At 45.0% G+C, this 23,874-nt stretch overlaps 1 protein-coding gene across 5 annotated transcripts in view; it reads left to right on the top strand.

Annotated features, from left to right (window-relative positions):
* Positions 1–23,874, top strand: part of CHD4 (chromodomain helicase DNA binding protein 4) — a 35,532-nt gene that overhangs the window by 2,981 nt on the left and 8,677 nt on the right. Inside the window, exons 3-37 of one of the 5 annotated variants that reach the window (XM_012637855.1) lie at positions 1,764–1,885; positions 2,085–2,300; positions 2,494–2,612; positions 2,730–2,971; positions 3,207–3,334; positions 3,567–3,702; positions 3,835–4,013; positions 4,216–4,455; positions 6,426–6,629; positions 6,753–6,958; positions 7,307–7,438; positions 7,520–7,616; positions 8,313–8,504; positions 8,987–9,187; positions 9,375–9,512; positions 10,095–10,216; positions 10,342–10,515; positions 10,858–10,999; positions 11,093–11,224; positions 11,335–11,452; positions 12,561–12,685; positions 13,019–13,256; positions 13,409–13,584; positions 16,569–16,746; positions 16,831–16,917; positions 17,007–17,095; positions 18,471–18,604; positions 18,954–19,098; positions 19,212–19,377; positions 19,955–20,052; positions 20,161–20,290; positions 20,566–20,637; positions 20,938–21,075; positions 21,343–21,451; positions 21,563–21,695. In XM_012637855.1, the coding sequence (XP_012493309.1) occupies positions 1,764–1,885; positions 2,085–2,300; positions 2,494–2,612; positions 2,730–2,971; positions 3,207–3,334; positions 3,567–3,702; positions 3,835–4,013; positions 4,216–4,455; positions 6,426–6,629; positions 6,753–6,958; positions 7,307–7,438; positions 7,520–7,616; positions 8,313–8,504; positions 8,987–9,187; positions 9,375–9,512; positions 10,095–10,216; positions 10,342–10,515; positions 10,858–10,999; positions 11,093–11,224; positions 11,335–11,452; positions 12,561–12,685; positions 13,019–13,256; positions 13,409–13,584; positions 16,569–16,746; positions 16,831–16,917; positions 17,007–17,095; positions 18,471–18,604; positions 18,954–19,098; positions 19,212–19,377; positions 19,955–20,052; positions 20,161–20,290; positions 20,566–20,637; positions 20,938–21,075; positions 21,343–21,451; positions 21,563–21,695 (5,258 nt within the window). Of the gene's footprint in view, positions 1–1,763; positions 1,886–2,084; positions 2,301–2,493; positions 2,613–2,729; positions 2,972–3,206; positions 3,335–3,566; positions 3,703–3,834; positions 4,014–4,215; positions 4,456–6,425; positions 6,630–6,752; positions 6,959–7,306; positions 7,439–7,519; positions 7,617–8,312; positions 8,505–8,986; positions 9,188–9,374; positions 9,513–10,094; positions 10,217–10,341; positions 10,516–10,857; positions 11,000–11,092; positions 11,225–11,334; positions 11,453–12,560; positions 12,686–13,018; positions 13,257–13,408; positions 13,585–16,565; positions 16,918–17,006; positions 17,096–18,470; positions 18,605–18,953; positions 19,099–19,211; positions 19,378–19,954; positions 20,053–20,160; positions 20,291–20,565; positions 20,638–20,937; positions 21,076–21,342; positions 21,452–21,562; positions 21,696–23,874 lie in introns of all 5 variants that reach the window. The other 4 variants (XM_012637857.1, XM_012637854.1, XM_012637856.1 and 1 more) reach the window with 4 other exon arrangements.

Raw genomic sequence — 23,874 nt, forward strand, 5'->3', positions numbered from 1 at the left:
TTTCTGGTGAGATCCAGGCTGGTGTACCATTCCCAAGGGAATGGGAGGGGCTTTCTTATGCCTGGCCTGATCCTGGGCTGAGTGAGAGGGGGGAGGCCGATGGGGCTTTGTCCAGCCTAATGTCTCATGTTCCCTAGTATCTGTCTAGCTCAGGGAGGGCGGAGCCATAGACATTTTCGGGCTAGTTCTGGGGGTCAGGAGCTAAGAGCATGGGAGGGATTGAAAGAGGCATATTGTTTTTCGCCACTGTGTAGGTCCTGCTTCTTTTTTTTTTTTTTTTTTTTTTTTTAGTGTGGACATGACTTCTGTATGTTGGCTAGGACTCTGGGTGGAGGTGATGAGGAAGCTGAGCTTCAGAGACTCCTTGCGGGCTTCCATTCCTCAAGCTAAATCTTTTGGGTATCAGAAGAATTTGGGGAGAAGGTTGTAAGCTCTGACCACAGCTCCACTTAGCCTTTGTTAAACCTTAGCTTTGATGACTGAAAAAAATTATGACTGAGGGAGTAATCTAGTCTCTCTCATAGTATTATCCTTCACGTTTATCTTTCTTTCCTTGGTTTCCTTGCTTAGGACATTAGAATGGCCTCTTGTAACTGTGTCATCCCAGAGTAGGTGTTAGAGATCAGTGGCATTTGGACCTGGGGCCAGGTAATGATTTGGGAAGTCTTCTGTGAGGGCAGTCTTTCCCCGCTACCTCTCTCAACCCCGCCCCCCTACCCTGCCACTTCCTGTCTGTCCTATGTTGGCAGCTGGGTGCCCTGGGCTGGCTTTTGCGGTCAGGAGCCATTTTCCCTCCCTTCAGTGGGTGAGGCACTCCCTTCTTCTCTCCACTCCTTTCTCTACTCCCCCCACCTTTGGGCGGGGGTGGCTTGGGAAGAGGGAGGGAGAGGAGGGAGCTGGAGTTGGTGTGAATGTCTGCTACAAAGGAACCTGCCTCCTGGCCTTCTCCCCGCTCTGTGCCCCTTCCCACCTATCCTTGCCCAGGAGCTTTCAGTATTACCCTAGGCTTTGTGTGTGCTTCCAGCCAGGGGAGGAGGTGGAGCCAGATGGGAGGAGGATTGCTTGGGGTGGGAGGGAGATGGTGACAGCTGGGCTGATTTGGGCCCCTAGGGAGAAGAGGCTGCTGACCCAGGAGAGGCTGGGGAGGAGCATTAGAGTTGGAGATGGGGAAAGGAAATTGTTTTGGGAGTGGGTGTGAGATTGGGCTGGCAACTGAATATGGGACTTGGAGGTTCTGGTTGTTTTGAGCAGTGATGACCCCAGAGGAGTTACAGAAGGAAGGGTGTGGTTTCTGGGACCCCTGAACTGCTATTATTCTGAGTATGTGGTGAGGGTATACTCTATAGTTTTTGTCTTCTGGGTAGGACCTTTCATTCTCTTTCCCTGGTTTATGGACTACTTGGCCAATTACAGGAGGCCTAGACTTAGTTCTCTTACTTGGCGAACTCTAAGCAGCTTGATTTGACCGCACTGGTGAACATCTAGAGGACTGCTGGTAGGAATGGGAGAGAGAAGGCAGGGGTCTGGACAGCTGCCCGAGGTGGGTCTGGTCTGGCCTGGCAGGCCTATTTTCAGTATATACAGCTCTCTCTTTGTCTGTTTTTGTCCTGGGTATCAGCTTCCTTCTGTGGAGAGTATAGCAGTTCTCTTCAGAGGAATCTGGGACAAGAGGTAGGGAATAAAGTCTAAAGCCTCTGGATTGGGCCCTAACCTTTTGCTATTGATCTTTTCCCTGCCTACCACTCTATGCCAAATATATGTAGAAAATGAAGAGGACCCAGAAGAGGATTTGTCAGAAGCAGAGACTCCAAAGCTCAAGAAAAAGAAAAAGCCTAAGAAACCCAGGGACCCTAAAATTCCTAAGAGCAAGCGCCAAAAAAAGGAGGTGAGTGGGTGACTGAATGTTACGGGGGAATCAGAGGAAGAAGGGAGGAGCTCTGAGAAGGGTTGAAGGGCTGAGGGCATGTGTTTCTTCCTCCAGAGTAGTGGGCCAGGTCCAGGAAATGAGCCTCAGGGCACTCCTGAGGTCAGCATGTGTGTAGCAGGTGTGTGTCTGTCTCCCTCTCCCCCTTTCCCTGCTCCAGCGTATGCTCTTATGCCGGCAGCTGGGGGACAGCTCTGGGGAGGGGCCAGAGTTTGTGGAGGAGGAGGAAGAGGTGGCTCTGCGCTCGGACAGTGAGGGCAGCGACTATACCCCTGGTAAGAAGAAGAAGAAGAAGCTTGGACCTAAGAAAGAGAAGAAGAGCAAATCCAAGCGGAAGGAGGAGGAGGAGGAAGATGATGATGATGATGATTCAAAGGTGCCTGGATCTCCATCCCGTTCTCTGTACTGTTAACTCCTGTCCTTTGTTTCACACTCTACAGCCCCTTAGAACATTTTCTCTTTATTCTAATTTTTTTCCTCTTAGCTCTCTTACTCTGTAGTTTCAATTCAAATTCCCTTAGCAAGTGTAGGCACTAGGTGACAAGTCCTTGACCTTGCTCTCTCTGCAGGAGCCTAAATCATCTGCTCAGCTCCTGGAAGACTGGGGCATGGAAGACATTGACCATGTGTTCTCAGAGGAAGATTATCGCACCCTCACCAACTACAAGGCTTTCAGCCAGTTTGTCCGGTAAACGAGGAGGGTCTTAGGGGTGTGGGGAGGAGAGTCCTTCTCTTCTTGCTTCTCTTTCTTTGTTTTATGCTTAAACATTTCCCTCTTCTCTGTTCTTGTCCATTTCTCCACTAGACCCCTCATTGCTGCCAAAAACCCCAAGATTGCTGTCTCCAAGATGATGATGGTTTTGGGTGCGAAGTGGCGGGAGTTCAGTACCAATAACCCCTTCAAAGGCAGTTCTGGGGCTTCAGTGGCTGCTGCGGCAGCAGCAGCAGTGGCCGTGGTGGAGAGCATGGTGACGGCCACTGAGGTTGCACCACCACCTCCCCCTGTGGAGGTGCCTATCCGAAAGGCCAAGACCAAGGAGGGCAAAGGTGAAATGGGCTTGCAGGTCGGAGGGGGGACTAATGTGGGCTTAGGATGTCAGAGACAGAGAAAACATGCGAATGCTCGTCAGCCCTAAGGTAGGAGATAGGAGAGAGGAATAAGTCTTGGATTTAGGAGGGAAATTCTGGAATCTGGACGTGGTGAAGCAAGCTTAGGTGGAAAAGATTTTATTTTCCCCATCTTTTGCCTTGTGGTAAATGTTTGGATGTATTTTGGTTTTAGGTCCCAATGCTCGGAGGAAGCCCAAGGGCAGCCCTCGTGTACCTGATGCAAAGAAGCCTAAACCCAAGAAAGTAGCTCCTCTGAAAATCAAGCTGGGAGGTTTTGGTTCCAAGCGTAAGAGATCCTCGGTGAGAGCCCAGCCCATCTCTTTGGGGAGGGAGCCATGTCTGATAGGAAAGATGTTGTCCTATGTCCAGATGTATCCTTCACAGTAGGCATATAAGAATGTGGGGAGTTGGTTCCATATACAATAATCTTTGCTGGGATTATGGTACCCCCAGTGAGAAAGTGAGCCCCTCCCTACACTCTCTCCTTCTCCTTGGCTTGAACGTCTAACCTTATTTATCTTCATCGTGCCAGAGCGAGGATGATGACTTAGATGTGGAATCTGACTTCGATGATGCCAGCATCAATAGCTATTCTGTTTCGGATGGTTCCACCAGCCGCAGTAGCCGCAGCCGCAAGAAACTCCGAACCACTAAAAAGAAAAAGAAAGGTGTGTTTCTTTTCTCTATCTGTATGTGATGGGATGAGGTGGGAATGATTGGGGAAGAATCTCCCTAAGGAGATAGGGGTGGGGGGAGGTAGTTTTTTTCTAATAACTGGGCTTTCCCTCTTCCTTGCCCAGGCGAGGAGGAGGTGACTGCTGTGGATGGTTATGAGACAGACCACCAGGACTATTGCGAGGTGTGCCAGCAAGGCGGTGAGATCATCCTCTGTGATACCTGTCCCCGAGCTTACCACATGGTCTGCCTGGATCCAGATATGGAGAAGGCTCCCGAGGGCAAGTGGAGCTGCCCGCACTGCGTGAGTATCTGGCCACTGTGGCCCCTGAAAGCCATGAGGGGAGGGTGGGATGATAAAGCTCTTTGGGGCTGGGGTGGAAATAGAAACGGTGGTGCTGCTGGTTGTGCGCTTTGGGAAGCATTCAAAGGAACGATGGGCAGTGGGTTCAGATTTGGGTGGGTGGGGGGTGGTAGTAATCTGAATCTGTGGTCCTTTACTACAGGAGAAGGAGGGCATCCAGTGGGAGGCCAAAGAGGACAATTCGGAGGGTGAGGAGATCCTGGAAGAGGTTGGGGGAGACCCTGAAGAGGAAGATGACCATCATATGGAATTCTGTCGGGTCTGCAAGGATGGTGGGGAGCTGCTCTGTTGTGATACTTGTCCTTCTTCATACCACATTCACTGCCTAAACCCCCCACTTCCAGAGATCCCCAATGGCGAATGGCTCTGTCCCCGTTGTACGGTGAGTGACTGATGTCAGCTGGAGCAGGAGATGTGGGAATTGTAGTCTAGCAGAAGAGTTTATCACTTTCATATGTAGGCATTGTGAGGGTGAGGTGCAAGAGTAGTCATTGGAGAACCATGAACTTTTAGCCTTGAGACGTGTATTTTCCTTTCTCATGTATTAGGTTGGTGCAAAAGTAAACGGTTCTAGCATTTTTGAAATTTGCCGTTTGATATTGGAATATGATCTTAAATAAATGTGGTTATGTTATACATCGTTTTAATGCACCTTTCTCACTGTTTTTTTGCTGATGACTTATATTATTTGCTGTTTATTTTATATTTATTTTAGACTATGGAAATGATGTTAGACAAAAAGCAAAGTCGAGCAATTTTCTTATTCGAGTTCAGAATGGGTTGTAAAGCAGCAACTCGCAACATCAACAACACATTTGACCCAGGAACTGCTAACAAACGTACAGGGCAGTGATGGTTTAAAACAGTTTTGCAAAGGAGACTAGAGCCTTAAAAATGAGGGGCGCAGTGGCCAGCCATCGGAAGTTGACAACGACCAATTGAGAGCAATCATTGAAGCTGATTCTCTTACAACTATGCGAGAAGTTGCAGAAGAACTCAACGTTGACGGTTCTACGGTTGTTTGGCATTTGAAGCAAATTGGAAAGGTGAAAAAGCTCGATAAGTGGGTGCCTCATGAGCTGATGGAAAATCAAAAAAATCGTTGTTTTGAAGTGTCTGACCGTATGCAACAACAACGAACCATTTCTTGATCAGATTGTGACGTGCGACGAAAAGTAGATTTTATATGACAACTGGCAATGACCAGCTCAGTGGTTGGACCAAGAAGAAGCTCCAAAGCACTTCCCAAAGCCAAACTTGCACCAAAAAAAGATCATGGTCACTGTTTGGTGGTCTGCTTGCCAGTCTGATCCACTGCAGCTTTCTGAATCGCAGCGAAACCATTATATCTGAGAAGTGTGCTCAGCAAATCAGTGAGATACACCGAAAACTGCAATGCCTGCAGCTGGCGTTGGTCAACAGAAACCGTCCAATTCTTCTCCACAACAACGCCCCACAATGCCGGACCTCACGTCGCACAGCCAACACTTCAAATGTCGAACAAAATGGGTTACGGCATTTTGCCTTATCCGCCATATTCACTTGACCTCTCGCCAACCCACTACCACTTCTTCGAGCATCTTGTCAACTTTTTGCAGGGAAGATGGTTCCACAACCAGCAGGATGCAGAAAATGCTTTCCAAGAGTTCGTCGAATCCCAAAGCATGGATTTTTACGCTACAGGAATAAACAAACTTATTTCTCTTTGGCAAAAATGTGTTGATTATAATCGTTCCTATTTTGATTAATAAAGATGTGTTTGAGCTAAAATTCATGGTCTGAAACTGCAATTACTTTTGCAGCAACCTAATATTTTTAGGATACCTTTGTCCTGGGAAAATATAAGGACTAACTTCAAACAGAGGAGTTGATGTCTTGCCTGCTCTAAGAGGGATGGACCAATGTTCTTTTAGCTGAGAACATCTGTTCCTGTCTTGACACCCTGCTTTGGGGTCTCGGTAGCTTAGAATGTTTAATAGGGCCACTTACTATTGCTTTTCGATTGCTCAAGAGAGGAATTCTGGGCTCTCAGTCTGTGGATTTTCTATGCGTGCTTGTTCTGAGTTATTGTTGAAGTCTAGCTACTGGCTCTGTTAAGCAGATAGGAGTGACAGTGTCATATAAATCCTGGATGAAGTCCAGAAATAGAGAAGAAATTCAGCCAAAACACTTCTGGTCCCTAACATTTCAGATAAGGGATCCTCAACCTGTATTCTCTTCCTAGAAGGGACCTGGGATTCGATCTTACTTGAAATGAGATTTTAATCATCCCTTTAACAAAGTTGAGGCTGTGGGCTGTCCCATGTCCTCCCCTGGGTATGATTTGGGATTAGATCATCTTTTTTTCCTCAGTGTCCAGCTCTGAAAGGCAAAGTGCAGAAGATCCTAATCTGGAAATGGGGTCAGCCACCATCTCCAACACCAGTGCCTCGGCCTCCAGATGCTGATCCCAATACTCCCTCCCCCAAGCCCTTGGAGGGGCGACCAGAACGGCAGTTCTTTGTGAAATGGCAAGGCATGTCTTACTGGCACTGCTCCTGGGTGTCTGAACTGCAGGTAAGTCTAGGATAGGCTGGAGATGGGGGGACTTCAGTGAAGAGGGTAATGAGAAAACAGCCTTGTGGATAGAAAGGAGTGAACACAACTCCTTGGTGGCTTATTCTCTCTTTCTGCTCACAGTTGGAGCTGCATTGTCAGGTGATGTTCAGAAACTATCAGCGGAAGAATGATATGGATGAGCCACCTTCTGGGGACTTTGGTGGTGACGAAGAGAAGAGCCGAAAGCGAAAGAACAAGGACCCTAAATTTGCAGAGATGGAGGAACGCTTCTATCGCTATGGGATAAAACCTGAGTGGATGATGATCCATCGCATCCTGAACCACAGGTACCAGCTGGGCACACTGGAGGTAGGCAGTGTCTCCATGGGAGACTAGACTCCTGCTGAAGGGATTAGGAAAATAGACACCACCAGTAACTTATATTTGGAAGACACTCTGTGTTATCATTAACTGACCGAATCTTGGTGTTTAAGCTATAGGAAAGTATGGATTAAAGATAATTTTTGCTCCAAAGACTGGTATAGTAGAGGCTCTGAATACATGTGGGGTCTGTGATGTACCTATAGATCTGGTATGGAACATACATTATCATCAGTTTTTGAGAGTGAGGCTAACTTAGGAGGGGAGGAGGGTTGCCTTTTGGCTCTGAGGGTTTTCTCTCCTTGACCTTGCAGTGTGGACAAGAAGGGCCATGTCCACTATTTGATCAAGTGGCGGGACTTACCATATGATCAGGCATCTTGGGAGAGTGAGGATGTGGAGATACAGGATTATGACCTGTTTAAACAAAGCTATTGGAATCACAGGTGAGTGATTTGGGGTGAGGATTAGAGTTATTTCTTATCGAAAAGAACCTTGGGCGGATGTATGATGTCTTTCTTCTTTAGGGAGTTAATGAGGGGTGAGGAAGGACGACCAGGCAAGAAGCTCAAGAAGGTGAAGTTGAGGAAGTTGGAGAGGCCTCCTGAAACTCCAACAGTTGACGTGAGTTGGGGCAGAAAAGAAAGGGTACATTTTGTTGGGTAGGACAATGTTTCTTGTCTGCTGTACTCTGATGGTGACACGCTTAGTAATGATCTACAGATAATAACCTTTGTAGCTGCAAATGCTTCATGAAGTCCACTTCCCCACTTCCCTACATCTCTAGAAATCAGAAAGCACTAGGATTACTTTGTCCTTTTATCATCAGGAAAAGAAAGGAGGTGTATTTTATATGATTGAGGAAGTATTATCTAGGGGGAGAGGTCACACAACCAAGATTTTATGGAACTTACATTGGGAACCTGGGTCTTCTGACCCTTAATTCATGGCTTAGTTCCTCTGGGTTTTGTTTGTGCAGTATAATTTGAGGGTGATTAAAGTTAAAAAGATCAATCTAGGAGGGATATACAGTTATTTACCTGGTGGATCCTGACTAGTAGAATTACTGTATTGCTAGGGAGTCTATGATGTGTTTTTCCTCAGTGATCAGGTTTGCGTGATAGGTTAATTGCCCTGTTGCCTGCAGGATCCTAAATCAGACACGAAATTGAAATAACCATTGGGGATCTTTTTCCCCAGAATTTTTTCTGGCTCTCCCAGGGAGGATCTAGGGAGGATATATGAGGATGAGGCAGTTGCCATCTTATGGGAGGAAAGGAATTCCTTGCCAGGTCGTGACTTCTCTGTTTGATCCTTCAGCCAACGGTGAAGTATGAGCGACAGCCAGAGTACCTGGATGCTACAGGTGGAACCCTGCACCCCTATCAAATGGAGGGCTTGAATTGGTTACGTTTCTCCTGGGCTCAGGGCACCGACACCATTTTGGCTGATGAGATGGGCCTTGGGAAGACTGTACAGACAGCAGTCTTCCTTTATTCCCTCTACAAAGAGGTAAGGCAAGCTGGAGCTGTTTCTTGTGTGGATATTTTGTGTTTGTAGTCTTCTCTTACACTCTAAGGAGAGAGAAGGAAGAAAAAACTGGTGTCTGACTTTGAAGAACACTGTTAAGTGATAGTAAGATAGACACACATACACAGAGAAAGATTGGACGGTGTGGAACCATGGGTAGAATTCACTGTGGGTGCATAGAGCCTCAGTCCTGGGGAACAGTTAAGTGTTGAGGTAAGCAGAATTATGAGTGGAATTAGTATGGAAAGACTTAATGGAAGAGGTAAGACTTTAAGCTCTCTGTGAGTGTGGACCTTGGAAATAAGTGGGCAGGGCGTTTGCACAGAGAAAGGAGAGGGCAGGAACAGCAGTGCAAGTGCCAGGCCTCCGTCAGCTTGAGGGGGCAGCAGGACGGGGTGGACGCTGGGGTCGCAGTGTGCTGGGGTCCTCAGTCCCAACTCTGCTTCTTCTCTTCTTCTGCAAAGGGTCATTCCAAAGGCCCCTTCCTAGTGAGTGCCCCTCTTTCTACCATCATCAACTGGGAGCGGGAGTTTGAAATGTGGGCTCCAGATATGTATGTGGTGACCTACGTGGGTGACAAGGATAGCCGTGCCATCATCCGGGAGAATGAATTCTCCTTTGAAGACAATGCCATTCGTGGTGGCAAGAAGGCCTCCCGCATGAAGGTATCTCAGGGTAGGGAGGCCACCCTAGAGAGCAGGTTGTGGCTTTGGGTTTAGTTTGCCTCCTGTGACCTGGTCCCTGGGTGAGACAAAAGGGTAACCCTTGGAGGAGGAAAAACCACATCAGTCCCCTGATTGTGTTTACACCAGAGGAGTTGACCAGTAGTGACCACATTGCTTTCATGTACAGAAAGAGGCATCTGTGAAATTCCACGTGCTACTGACATCCTATGAGTTGATCACCATTGACATGGCCATCTTGGGCTCTATCGATTGGGCCTGCCTCATCGTGGATGAAGCCCATCGGCTGAAGAACAATCAGTCTAAGGTGAGGGGTTAGGGAGGGAGGTTGTAGTCCCCACCTGCTCATTAAGGTGAGGAGGAGAGGAGAGGGAAAAATGGTCTCTGCCTGATGTGATGGCCCTTAGTGGCCAGGCTTTTTTTTTTTTTTTTTTCTTTTGAGACAGAGTCTCACTGTGTTGCCCGGGCTAGAGTGCCATGGCGTCATCCTAGCTCACAGCAACCTCAAACTCCTGGGCTCAAGCAATCCTTCTGCCTCAGCCTCCTGAGTAGCTGGGACTACGGGCATGCGCCACCATGCCTGGCTAATTTTTTCTATGTATTTTTAGTTGTCCAATTAATTTCTTTCTGTTTTTAGTAGAGACGGGGTCTCGCTCTTGCTCAGGCTGGTTTCGAACTCCTGAGCTCAAACAATCTGCCCGCCTCGGCCTTCCAGAGAGCTAGGATTACAGGCGTGAGCCACCGCGCCCGGCCCGCCAGGCCTTTTTAAAAGGATGATGATGGCAGTAGGAGGCTTAACTATTGGGCAGTGAAACAGGTTGAAATTTTGCAGAGATATACTAGAGCCCTCTTTTTGTTGAATTTCACCTCTCTGCATCTGCTTCACCAGTTCTTCCGGGTCTTGAATGGTTACTCACTCCAGCACAAGCTGTTGCTGACGGGGACTCCATTACAAAACAATCTCGAAGAGTTGTTTCATCTGCTTAACTTTCTCACTCCTGAGAGGTTCCAGTAAGTGTGTGTTTATTCATAATTGACTCATAATTCTGCTTCTCATTCTTCTGTTGCCCATTTCCTAAATTATTTTGCTCTCTCCTTCTCCCTCTCCAACAACTTTTTTCTTTTTCTTTCTGAAGCAATTTGGAAGGCTTTTTGGAAGAGTTTGCTGACATTGCCAAGGAGGACCAGATTAAAAAACTGCATGACATGTTGGGGCCTCACATGTTGCGGCGGCTCAAAGCAGATGTGTTCAAGAATATGCCATCCAAGACAGAACTAATTGTGCGTGTGGAGTTGAGCCCTATGCAGAAGTGAGTTGAAAGGGACAGAAGCACTGACACCATTTTGCAAACACCGTTAGACATCTGCCAGTCTGCAGAGTGTTTCTTACTCCTCCCCATCTCAGCTTCAAGGCATCTGGTGACAGGATCAAGCAAGGCCTAAAGAAACCTGATGCCAGGGAGCTAGAGCACATAGTTCTTGCTTAGTTACTCCTTCTCTTATTTAAAATGGTGGGCGGTGGTGGTACTTGTTGGGTTTCCTTAGCTCCAAAGTGACATATATTGGAAGAAAGATCTCAGGCATTGGGGATGCATTATTAGTCATTTAAAGACTTTTTGAGTCAAACTTATCTTTCCATTTTCCCCATGTAGGAAATACTATAAGTACATCCTCACTCGAAATTTTGAAGCACTCAATGCTCGAGGTGGTGGCAACCAGGTCTCTCTGCTAAATGTGGTGATGGATCTTAAGAAGTGCTGCAACCACCCGTACCTCTTCCCTGTGGCTGCAATGGTATGTTGTGACCACTCTTGTTTCTTCCTGGGTTGGAGCTCCTTCATGTGGGATGTCTTTCAGTATTTTTTTCCTCTTTGCATTTGTCCTCAGGAAGCCCCTAAGATGCCTAATGGCATGTATGATGGCAGTGCCCTTATCAGAGCATCTGGGAAATTGTTGCTGCTGCAGAAGATGCTCAAGAACCTTAAGGAGGGTGGGCATCGCGTACTCATCTTCTCCCAGGTATCCTGTGGGCTGGGAGCTATACAGGACAATAGTAGACAACCCTCAGTGACACAGGGAAAGGGATTATTATCTGACTCCTCCATGATTAAACTGAGCTGCTTTTACAGATGACCAAGATGCTGGACTTGCTAGAGGATTTCTTAGAACATGAAGGTTATAAATATGAACGTATTGACGGTGGAATCACTGGGAACATGAGGCAAGAGGCCATTGACCGCTTCAATGGTAAGAGGCCAAGGGTGGTTTAGTTCTAGGCATCCTCATTCACTTTTATCTTTGGACTGATGAGTTGTTCTTCTTGTGCATCTCTTTTTTCCATATGATTCTTTTGGGACTTTGTCAACTGATGTGGAAGAGTAAAGCTTTTGAGTGTCTTAATTGGAAGAATGTATTAGGCTATTCCTAGATTTTTTTTTCTTTGGGGTCTTTGTTCTTTCTGTTAGAAAGAAGAGAACGTTTTATCTAACCCTTCCATTGTATCTTGAGGCTGAGAGAGGGATTGGGACTTGTTCAAGCTCAAATAGCAAGTTAGTGGCAGACTTGTTTTTTTAAACTTTTTATTTTGAAGTAATTTTGAACTTAAATGTTGTAAAACAGTACAGAAAGTTCATGTATGCTGTTCACCGAGCTTCTATTAATAATAACTTAAATAACTGCAGTACAATTATCAAAACCAGAAAATTAACACTGTTATTGTACTATTAACTAAACTAGAGTCCTAGATTGAATGTTACTAGTTTTTCCCTTAATGTCCTTTTTCTGTTTCAGGATCCAATCCCAGATCCCACACTGCATTTAGTTATTGTGCCTCCTCCTCTCTGTGACATATCTTTATTTTTTTCCTTTTCTTTCATGACGTGGATACTTTGATGAGTACTGGCCAGTTATTTTGTATAATGTCTCTGAGTTTGGGTTTGTCTGGTGTTTTGTCTGGATTAGATTAGACATTTTGGAAAGAATACCATGGAAAAGATGTCTCCTTTTCAGTGCATCATGTTAGGGGATGGACGTGATGTTCATCTGTCCATCACAGGCCATTACCTGATTACTTGGTTAAGGTGGTGTCTGCTGAGTTTCTCCACTGTAAAGTTATTCTTTTTCCCAGTGTGATTGATAAATATCTTGAGGGAGATATTTGAGACTATGCTAATATCCTGTCTCTCCTTAAACTTTTACACTGATTTCAGTATCCATTGGTGGACCTGGGGGTGCTTTTACAACAATTATTACGTGGTATTTGCCTAATGAGGTTGTATATTTCTGACATTCATTTTACATTGATTAATTAGAATTCAGGAGATACTTCTAATGGTGTTTTTGATTCCTTTATTAGCACCTGGGGCTCAACAGTTCTGCTTCTTGCTTTCCACTCGAGCTGGGGGCCTTGGAATCAATCTGGCCACTGCTGACACAGTTATTATCTATGACTCCGACTGGAACCCCCATAATGATATCCAGGTGAGCGGGGCTAGCAGCCTTAGATATGGTAACTTACTGGAAATACATAGTGTTCTCTATGAGGGTGCTACCACCTGGAATTAGTTGTTTAAGTGAGAAACAACAGATTCTTTTTATGTTGCTTACCTTATTATACGCCAGAGAGTTTGGGTTAGCTGTGTTCCTATTTTGGATAACATGATAGAGGGTGATCTGGGGGCAAGGGTGCAAAAGGAAGTTTGATATGCAGACAAGCTCTTGCCTTCTACTTGGCTTAAGTTATTATGTGGAACTCAAGGCAAGAGTGGCAGCAGGAAAATATGGTTTCTGGCTTTATTTCCTGCTCAACTTCAGGCCTTTAGTAGAGCTCACCGTATTGGTCAAAATAAGAAGGTGATGATCTACCGGTTTGTGACCCGTGCGTCAGTGGAGGAGCGCATCACACAAGTGGCAAAGAAGAAGATGATGCTGACGCATCTAGTGGTGCGGCCTGGGCTGGGCTCCAAGACTGGATCTATGTCCAAACAGGAGCTGGATGATATCCTCAAATTTGGCACTGAGGAACTATTCAAGGATGAAGCCACAGATGGAGGTGAGCTAGTCAGGAACTTAGATTTTGGTATGAGGCTTGGCCTCTCTGAAGGGTAGGGAGAATCTTTGATACCAAGGGTCCTGTGGGACTTGCTTCTTTTACTGCAGCTACTGAAGCTGACTTTGGGGGTATGGGCCCCTGATTCTTTATAGGAGGAGACAACAAAGAGGGAGAAGATAGCAGCGTTATCCACTATGATGATAAGGCCATTGAACGGCTGCTAGACCGTAACCAGGATGAGACTGAAGACACAGAACTGCAAGGCATGAATGAATATTTGAGCTCATTCAAAGTGGCCCAGTATGTGGTTCGAGAGGAAGAAATGGGGGTGAGTATGAGTCCAAGGCAATTGTGCTTGGTGATTTGTCTGAAAATTGGAATTGAGACCAAGATGATATTTGAAACAAGAGGAAAACATCTGTAGGCAAATACGTATGTTGATGAATTGATACACCTCTTCCCTTGAAAATAAAGCCTATAACATACGACTAATTAACATTCTCATCTTTGCCTTGGCTATCAGGAAACTTATAGCCAAATACCATCCTCACAACAATTGTATTGGCTCTTTGCCAGAATCTGATTTTCTCTTACGTATTTTATTAAGCCCACGAGTAAATTTTTCAATGCTACCTCAAATCTTTTTGCAGAAAAGACAGGAGATAAGATACATACCTAGATAATCTATCTCCCTGTGCTTCTTTAAAGTTGCGTTATTTCCCTTTTTTTTCTCTTCCCTTGTTTTTCTTGGCTTTTATAGCAAAAAGACAAAAAATACTAAAACAGAAATGTGTGGCTTATTTTAATAGTTTTGTCCCCCAAATGATAGAGAGGGTCATGAAATGAAAAACAAAATTTGTTTTCTCTTCTGGTCCTCTTTAATTCCCTCAGCTCAGGGTTCTTAGAATTGGCATAAGTTCTGGTGGTCTTTGCCATCTTTCTCATCCTTCCAACTCGGAGCCATCCTCTTGCCCTGTTTTTCTGAGACATTCCTATTATCTTGGTTCTTGAAGGTAGTTCTACTAACTTTATGTGTATCTGTGGCTGAAAAGTCTGACATAGGTCTACAGACCAGTAGTAGTTCATCAGCCACGGCCCTCCTGATGGGGTGCTCCGCAGATGCCTCATTGGCAGTGAGTGTACACACAAGTGATTGGCTGTGAGCATGTGCTAAGTGGATGATCTCTGCTGGTTACTACTCAAGTATGTACATTGTTTGCTGATTAGTGACCTCAGCTGCTGTTTACTTCTTTTATAATTTTAAGTTTTATTTTTTAATAGATAGTAATTTATATGGTTCAAAATATACAAAGTTATCTCTTTTCCCCCTGTCCTCTAACAACCTAGTTCCCTTCCTGGGGACAAGTAATGTTTTCACTTTCTTACCAAAAATATTTTATGTGCATAAAAATTATACATACATTTGTACACATCTATGTGTACATACACATATGTGCACATAAACACCACTTTTTCTTTTAAACACAAAAGTAATTTATTATACATACGTTCTCTGTCTTGCTTTTGTCCACTTAATATATCCTGGAGATACAGACCAGGCCAGAGCATAAAGAGCCCTCCTGACCTTTTTTTTTGTTGTTTAGTATATCCTTGTTTGGAAGTGCAGTTATTTCTTGGTATCTGTGTGGGAGAGGACCTCCCGTGGATACCAAAATCCATGGATGCTCAAGTCCCACATATAAAGCAGCATAGTATTTGCATAAAACATATGTACATCCTCCCATGTACTTTATTTATTTTTATTTCAAAAAATTAAGGGGGTTGAGCCCATTATCCGAAGTGAGGTGTCACAAGATTGGAAGAATGGGCTCCACTTGTACTCGCCATCAAATTGGTACTAACTGATTAACACTATGGTGCTCACATGGCAGTAATATTCTCTAGGGATTAGGGGGATTGTGGGGGGTAAACACAAGTAAAGGACACGGTGAGCACTGTAGAGGGGAAGGGCATGCCTCTAACCCTTGCTTGGGTGAGGCAAAGACATAAAATGTAACCAAAATGTTTGTACTCTCATAATACCCTGAAATAAAAAAAAAAAAAATTAAGGGGGTACAAATGTTTTTGTTACGTGGATACCTTGTATAATGCTTAAGTCAGGGCTTTTGGTCCATCCGTCACCAGAATAGTGCTCATTGTACCCAATAGGTGAGTTTTTATTGCTCCCCCTACCCTCCTGCCTTCTTGGTTTCCAGTGTCCTTTTTTATCTCTTTGTAACCTCCCGTGTATTTTAAATCATCACTAGGTTACTTATAATATCTAATACAATGTAAATACTATGTAAATAGTTGTTATACTATATTATTTAGGAAATAATGACAAAAAAAGTCTGTATGTGTTCAGTACAGACATAATTTTGTTTTTTCCTGAATATTTTTGGTCCTCAATTGGTTGAGTCCACCAGTGTAGAACCCATGGATATGGAGGGCTGACTGTACTGTAATTTATTTAATTAGTTTCATAATCAGGGACATTTAGGTTGTTTCTGATATTATGCTATCAGCAGCAGTTTCATTGTAATAATAAGGGATTTAGAATCAATCAGCGGTCCTGAAGTGTCTGAAAAAAACGTAACTTAAAGACTTTTCGGAGGAGCAAAAATGTTATTGGGACATAAGACACTATATATAATTTTTTTTCCTTTACAGACAGTTGGTAAGCTTTTATGAAGTTTATTTTGTTGGTAAACTTTTATGAAGTTTATGAAGAATAGAAGGGCTTATGGCCCTTCTACTTTATGTCTTACGAAAATCTTTGGCAGTATTTCAAAAGCTTCATTCTGGCTTGCTAAAGCTCTAACCTCTCTTTCCTTCTTTTTGCTATCTTCCAACTGAATGTGCATCAGTACAAGGGGTTAGAAGAAAACTTCCTGGCTGGGCACAGTGGCTCACACCTGTAATCCCAGCATTTTGGGAGGCTGAGGCAGGAGGATTGCTTGAGGCCAGAAGTTCAAGACCAGCCTGGGCAACATAGCGAGACCCATCTCTATGAAAAATTAAAAAAAAAAAAAACAGAAGAAGAAGAAAGCTTCCTGTCTCTTCATCCTTCGCTATGATAATAGCCCTGTCCCGTGTTTTTCTTCACTTATGCTCACTGCTAATCTATGCATAAGTCTGAGGAGCCATGCCCTGTCAGTTAAATTTCTTCTGAGTTCTTAGGTCTAAGCAGGCACACTGAGTACTTAAGAGTCATGGAAAGGAGCTAGCAGAGTGGGAACTGTGAGGACCAGGGGTAGCTGGTGGTGCTGACTTCAGCACCCCTGAGTCCTGGGCCTCCCTCTGTCCCAGGAGGAAGAGGAGGTAGAACGGGAAATCATAAAACAGGAAGAAAGTGTGGATCCTGACTACTGGGAGAAATTGCTGCGGCACCATTATGAGCAGCAGCAAGAAGATCTAGCCCGAAATCTGGGCAAAGGAAAAAGAATCCGTAAACAGGTCAACTACAATGATGGCTCCCAGGAGGACCGAGGTGTGTGTGGCCGGCCCCGCCCCCCACCCATGGGCCGTTCCACTAGAGCAGTGGGCCCCGCTCATCTGCCCTCTCTCCCTCCAGATTGGCAGGACGACCAGTCCGACAACCAGTCCGATTACTCAGTGGCATCAGAGGAAGGTGATGAAGACTTTGATGAACGTTCAGAAGGTGAGGGCTGTGCTTTTCTGCTGGTTTTCCAAAGATTGCTTTGTTTAGTACCCTACCAGTGGCACTCATTCACCTTTTTCTTCTTGCAGCTCCCCGCAGGCCCAGTCGTAAGGGCCTGCGGAATGACAAAGATAAGCCATTGCCTCCTCTGTTGGCCCGTGTTGGTGGGAATATTGAAGTAAGTGGCATATTAAAGGTTATTATGTATGAAATGTCCGACTTCCTTAAGTTTGACAGTTGATATCTCTGACATTTTTCTTTGACACTTCTTGTTTTAGTTTTATTGTGAAGGTACAGCCTCAGTCTTTCAAATGTACATTTTGGTTTGTGATTATCTTTCACCTTTTTTAGAGCAATTTTTGTAAAACCATGGATAAGTCAAAAATTTGTGTTATTTTTGAATATGAGTTCTATCGTGGAGCCAATACAGTGCAAACAGCTCAAAATAACAATGAAGTATTTGGGAAGGATGTGGCTAATGAGCGTACAGTATGTCGATGGTTTGAGAAGTTCTGTTCTGCTGATTTTAATCTTGAAAATGAGCCACGTGGGCAACCTGAGACCAAGGTGGATAATGATGAGCTGAAAGCTATAATGGAAGCGAGTCCATCTCAGCCTACCTGTGAATTAGCAGCAAGGTTTGACATTACTATTCCAACAGTATCGGACCATTTGAAACAAATTGGCAAGGTAAAGAAGCGGCTAGGTGGGTTCTGCATGAATTAAGTGAGCGTCAGAAGAGAAATTGTCTCGAAACTTGCCTTTCTTTGCTGTCACAACATAAAGGTGAACCATTTCTACACTGTATTGTGATGTGTGATGAAAAATGGATTCTTTCTGACAATTCCAAGCGTTCGGCACAACGGTTGGATAAAGACGAAGTGCCAAAACACAGTCCAAAACCGAATATTCATTTAAAAATCTAACGGTGTCTGTTTGGTGGTCCAGCACTGGTATTATCCACTATAATTTCATGAAACCTGGTGAATTGATTGCATCGGATGTCTACTGCAACCAGTTGGATGAAATGATGAGGATGCTTGCGATTAAGCAGCCGAGATTGATCAATAGAGACAGGCCAATCCTTTTGCAAGACAACGCTGGACCACATGTTGCACAAACAATGCTGCTCCGACTATAGGAGCTGGACTTGGAAACTCTGTGTCATCCACCGTATTCACCAGACCTTGCACCAGCTGACTACCACTTCTTCCAGGCTTTGGACCACTTCTTGCAAGGAAAAATTTTCAGTACTCAACAAGCTGTGGAAAACACTTTTTGTGATTTCATCACTCGCTCTCCAGGCTTCTTTGCTGCTGGCATAAATGAGCTACCGTTAAGATGGCAAAACTGTGTCGGTAGTTTAGGTGCATACTTTGATTAATTGTACTGCTTCTTGTTTGAGATATAATAAACTACACTTCTGATTTGAAATGAGAATTTTCATATTTAATGACCTGATATAACTCTCAGGAGGGGGGGTGAGTGCCAGATATTCGGTCTTTGACGGAGTGAGACCTGCTCCCTCTCACCTAGGTTCCTTTTCCCCCTAGGTACTAGGTTTTAATGCTCGTCAGCGAAAAGCCTTTCTTAATGCAATTATGCGATATGGGATGCCACCTCAGGATGCTTTTACCACTCAATGGCTTGTGAGAGATCTGCGAGGCAAATCAGAGAAAGAGTTCAAGTAAGTTGGAGGGCTGCAGCAGACTGATCTAGAACAAGGGCTTCTACTCTCTGGTCTTCCCACAGTACTGGTCCAGGCTGTGCAGGGAAGTGGGCCGTTTCCTCTGCTGAAGTAGGCAGGTGAAGCTGTTAGTAATAAGAGTTCTTTGTGTTCTTAGCTTCCCTGGAAGAGAACCCTGGGGCATGGCGCAGGGTCTGGAGACCAGCCTGCCAGAGCACTGGTGGGCTTTACCTCAAGGTGGCGCCATAGTCATTGCCTGTGATAATGCCTAACTGGAGGTGGAAAAGAATCTGATCTAGGAGTTGAACATGATCCCAGTTTAACTCATTTCTCTACTTCTTTACTGTAGGGCTTACGTCTCTCTTTTTATGAGGCATTTATGTGAGCCAGGGGCAGACGGGGCTGAGACCTTTGCTGATGGTGTCCCCCGAGAAGGCCTGTCTCGCCAGCATGTCCTTACTAGGATTGGTGTCATGTCCTTGATTCGCAAGAAGGTGAGCTCCGAGCCTTTCTCCATTGTTAAAATTTTTGAGGGAAAATGGGGGGCCAACAGGAAAGGCGCCTAGAGCTGGAATTGGGTCTTTAACTTCTTGTCCCATTGCTACAGGTTCAGGAGTTTGAACATGTTAATGGGCGCTGGAGCATGCCTGAACTGGCTGAAGTAGAGGAAAACAAAAAGATGTCCCAGCCAGGGTCACCCTCCCCAAAGACTCCTACACCCTCCACTCCAGGGGACACGCAGCCTAACACTCCAGCACCTGCCCCACCTGCTGGTAAGTCTGCCTGCCCTGTCATTCTCTATCCCTCTCTTGTCCTAGCCTGTGCTTGTTCTGCTCCCTGTGCTCAGTTCAAACAGGGTAGTCTGGCAGGACACACAGCAATCTCCCTCTCAGTTTAGGAGAGCTGTCCTAAGAATAGGGCTGGCTCTTAAAGGCACGAGAGGACAATTTTTTTTTTTTTTTTTTTTGAGACAGAGTCTCACTGTGTTGCCCAGGCTAGAGTGCCATGGCGTCATCCTAGCTCACAGCAACCTCAAACTCCTGGGCTCAAGCGATCCTTCTGCCTCAGCCTCCCGAGTAGCTGGGACTACAGGCATGCACCACCATGCCCGGCTAATTTTTTCTATGTATTTTTAGTTGTCCAATTAATTTCTTTCTATTTTTAGTAGAGACGGGGTCTTGCTCTTGCTCAGGCTGGTTTCGCACTCCTGAGCTCAAACAATCCGCCCGCCTCGGCCTCCCAGAGAGCTAGGATTACAGGCGTGAGCCACCGCGCCCGGCCGAGAGGACAATTTAAGATGAGACAAACTGGGAAGGTCTTCCTAATTGATTGTCTCTTACTGGTCTGCAGAGGATGGGATAAAAATAGAGGAAAATAGCCTCAAAGAAGAAGAGAACACGGAAGGAGAAAAGGAGGTTAAATCTGCAGCCCCTGAGGCTGTTGTCGAGGTAAGAGATGGGAGTGACTGTATGCCATACTGAAGGCAAAGGGATAAGCGCACGCTTCCCTTTAGATGGTAGCCTGTCTGCTTCATCTTTTTTTTTTTTCCTTTGAAGTGTACACAGCCCCCTGCCCCTGCCTCAGAGGATGAAAAGGTCCTTGTTGAGCCCCCCGAGGGAGAGGAGAAAGTGGAAAAGGCAGAGGTGAAGGAGAGAACAGAGGAACCTATGGAGACAGAGCCCAAAGGTACCCACATTTTCAAGCACTACAGATCCTTGTGTGAACCATAGTTGCTTTTTGACTTTCAGCTGAGCTGGAATGTCAGGAGAAAGTGACACACTGAAGAGTCCTGCACCCTTGATTTTAGATTGCCCGTCCCCCGCCCCAAGACATTTTATGACTTTAATTACAGAGATTTAGATGTAGGATGGTTTCAATTGGGTAAGAGTGTGGAACAGAATGTGGAACAGAAAAGAACATTCTTCCTTTATGTATATTTTCAATGCCATCTGTTCCTCTAGGTGTTGCTGATGTGGAGAAGGTGGAGGAGAAATCAGCAATAGATCTGACCCCTATTGTGGTAGAGGACAAAGGTGAGTGTTTGGAGAAGCTGACTGATGTAGAAAGACTATAAAACCAGAAGCAAGGACTTTATCCTCCCCTGCCTCCCTGTCCATAGCCATATAGCCATTTTATCCCAAGATAAAAGACTTTTTCTGTCCCCACACTTGGTCGTTAGTTGGCTGGTGGCAACTTTTTCTGGGTTTGAGAGACATCTGTGTGGAGAAAAGGTGGTGGAGGATGGATATCTTACAGTATGTAGTGCTGTGGGTAAGGGCCGTGCTGCTGGGCTTTGGTCTGGAGCTGACATTTTTCTTCTGCATATCCTGTAGAAGAGAAGAAAGAAGAAGAAGAGAAGAAAGAGGTGATGCTTCAGAATGGAGAGACCCCCAAGGACTTGAATGATGAGAAACAGAAGAAAAATATTAAACAGCGTTTCATGTTTAACATCGCAGATGGTGGTTTTACTGGTATGGAAATGAGGAACTCACTGGGGTTAGAAGGATCTGAGGTGAAATTGGGGTTCTTGTCAGAAACCTGGGTGCAGAGGCTTTACTAGATGAGGAAGTGCCAGGCTGCTTGTGCACTTTTGGGTTCTGTGCTGGAAAGCCAGTGGCAAACGATGCTAAGATGGTGTCCAGGGTGGGGGCTGGGGCACAGGAATAAATAGCTTTTTCAGTTCTCACGGATGTTTGCCCTTTCTCCTCCTCTCCAACCTTCTCTACATTCTACCTCAGAGTTGCACTCCCTTTGGCAGAATGAGGAGCGGGCAGCCACAGTCACCAAGAAGACTTACGAGATCTGGCATCGACGGCATGACTACTGGCTCCTAGCTGGCATCATAAAGTATCCTTTGTCTGGGTCTGGACTGAGGTTCTCGGTGAAAGGTTCTGAAGATCTCTTAGTGTGAGGTTCTTATTTTCCTTGTTTTGTTTTTCCTGAGCACTTTTCCAATAGCCATGGCTATGCCCGGTGGCAGGACATCCAGAATGACCCACGCTATGCCATCCTCAATGAGCCTTTCAAGGGTGAAATGAACCGTGGCAATTTTTTAGAGATCAAGAATAAATTTCTAGCTCGAAGGTTCAAGGTGAGCAGGATGGGGAGGGAGGGGTACAGCGTTTAGGTGACAGACTTTAAGCGTAGAAGGTTCTGCAAAGGAGGGAGTCTATTCATTCAGGCATTCTGTTTTTAACTTTGTGTATTCTATGAGTCTATTGATTCAGGCATTCTGTTTTTAACTTTGTGTATTCTATGAGTCTATTGATTCAGGCATTCTGTTTTTAACTTTGTGTATTCTATGAAAGGCTTTGCTCCTAAGTAACTTAAATATTAGGGTGCTCTGAGGAGATAGAGCTGTCAGTGGGCTGGTGGTCCTTTTTTCTGGGTTAAAGAGGACTGGGGTGGATGCAAGAAGGATATGCAAAAGTAGAGCTCCATTTTCAGAATCACTAGGGTTAAGCCCACCAAAGGGAGTCTCATTCAGAAATTTAGCAACTGTTTATTGAGGGTACCCTGTGTGCAGGCCATCAGATGTGATACCCTGAAGACAAGACATGTATCTCTTGAGTATAACTGGAGGAATAAGAGATGTACACTAATAACCTTCAAGTGGCACGTACCAAGCAATGATTGGCACAGGGATACAAAGACAAATAAGGCCTGGTGCCTGTTCTCAAGGAGCTTTCAGTTTCAAGTAGAAGCAAATATATAATCAAAAGAATGCCATTCTTCATATCAGGTGTAAGACTGCTGAATGGCATGAGGAAGTTCTCCAGAAAGAATTGAGGAAACAGGAAGGGAGCTCACAAATGTCCTTATGGAGATGATGGTATTGGAATTAAGTTTCGATGAATGTGATAAGAGATTGTTGGTAAAATCAGAAGGGTGTTTGAACTAAAGGGGATTAGATTGGACAAAGACATAGAGGTAGCAAAGCTTAGGGTATTTGGGAATAGCAGGTAGCCCAGTTGAGCTGCAGAAAACATTTGTGTTGGGTGATGGTGGGAGGTAGGTTGAAAAGAGAGAGGTAAGGGCTAGAAGTCAGTAGGTGGGTTCTTGGCACCAGATGAGACAGTTTGGACTTTACGCTATGGTTAATGGACAGTCATTGAAGTTTTGTGAGCAGAGTTTTGATAGGACCAAGGGGAATGGAAACAGCATTCATGAAATATTAGAAATGTCATATAGTCATGAGGTATTAAGGGCCTGGGCTGTGGTGCTGGTTTTGAAAAATGAAGAGGGATAAGGATAAAGGAAACAAAACACCAAAGAATTTACAGACTTACTGATTTACTGTAGGGGTCAGCAAACCTTTTCTATTAAAGGGCCAGATAGGCTTTAGGCTTTGTGGGACGTGTGGTCTCTGTTTCAAATACTATACTCTGTCATTGCTGTGTGAAAGCAGCCATAGGTGATATATCAGTGAATAAGTATGGATGTGTTCCAGTGAAACTTCACTGATGGACTCTGAAATTTGATTTTCTTATGATTTTCATGAAGTGGCATGAAATAGTTGTTTTTTGCCTTTTTTCAACCATTTAAAAAATGTAAAACCTGATGGGGCACAGTGACTCACATCTGTAATCCTAGGACTCTGGGAGGCCAAGGCCGGGAGGATTGCTTGAGCTCAGGAGTTTAAGACCAGCCTGAGCAAGAACGAGACCCTCGTCCCTATAAAAAATAGAAAAATTATCTGGGCATGGTGGTGTGTGCCTATAGTTCCAGCTACTCTGGAGGCTGAGGCAGGAGGCTCAAACTTGCTTGAGCCCAGGAGTTTGAGGTTGTGGTGAGCTGTGACGATGCTACTGTACCCTACCCAGGGTGACAGAGTGAGAATCTGTCTCAAAGAAAAGTAAAACCTGCTCTTAGTTCTTGGGCCATACAAAAATAGGTGGTGAGCCAGATTTGGCTCATAGGCATAGTTTGCCAAGTCCTAACTTAAGCATTTTAGGTACAAAGCAGTGAGTGAGACTTCAGAAATAACTGATATTTTGAGCCAGAGTCACTGAGAAAGTTAAATTATCATTTAAGAGGAGAGGGAGGCTGGGCATGGTAGCTCATGCCTGTAATCCCAGTACTTTGGGAGACTGAGGCAGGAGGATCATTTGAGGCCAAGAGTTTGAAACCAGTCTGGGCAACATAGCAAGATCCCATCTCTAAAAGACAAACAAACGAAAAATGAGCCAAGCATGGTGGTGCCCGCCTGTAGTCCCAGCTATTTGGGAGGCTGAGGTGGGAGGATCTCTTGTGTCCAGGAGTTTGAGGTT

Source organism: Propithecus coquereli, unplaced genomic scaffold, assembly GCF_000956105.1.
Source record: "Propithecus coquereli isolate 6110/MARCELLA unplaced genomic scaffold, Pcoq_1.0 Scaffold124, whole genome shotgun sequence".
Classification (NCBI taxonomy): Eukaryota; Metazoa; Chordata; class Mammalia; order Primates; family Indriidae; genus Propithecus; species Propithecus coquereli.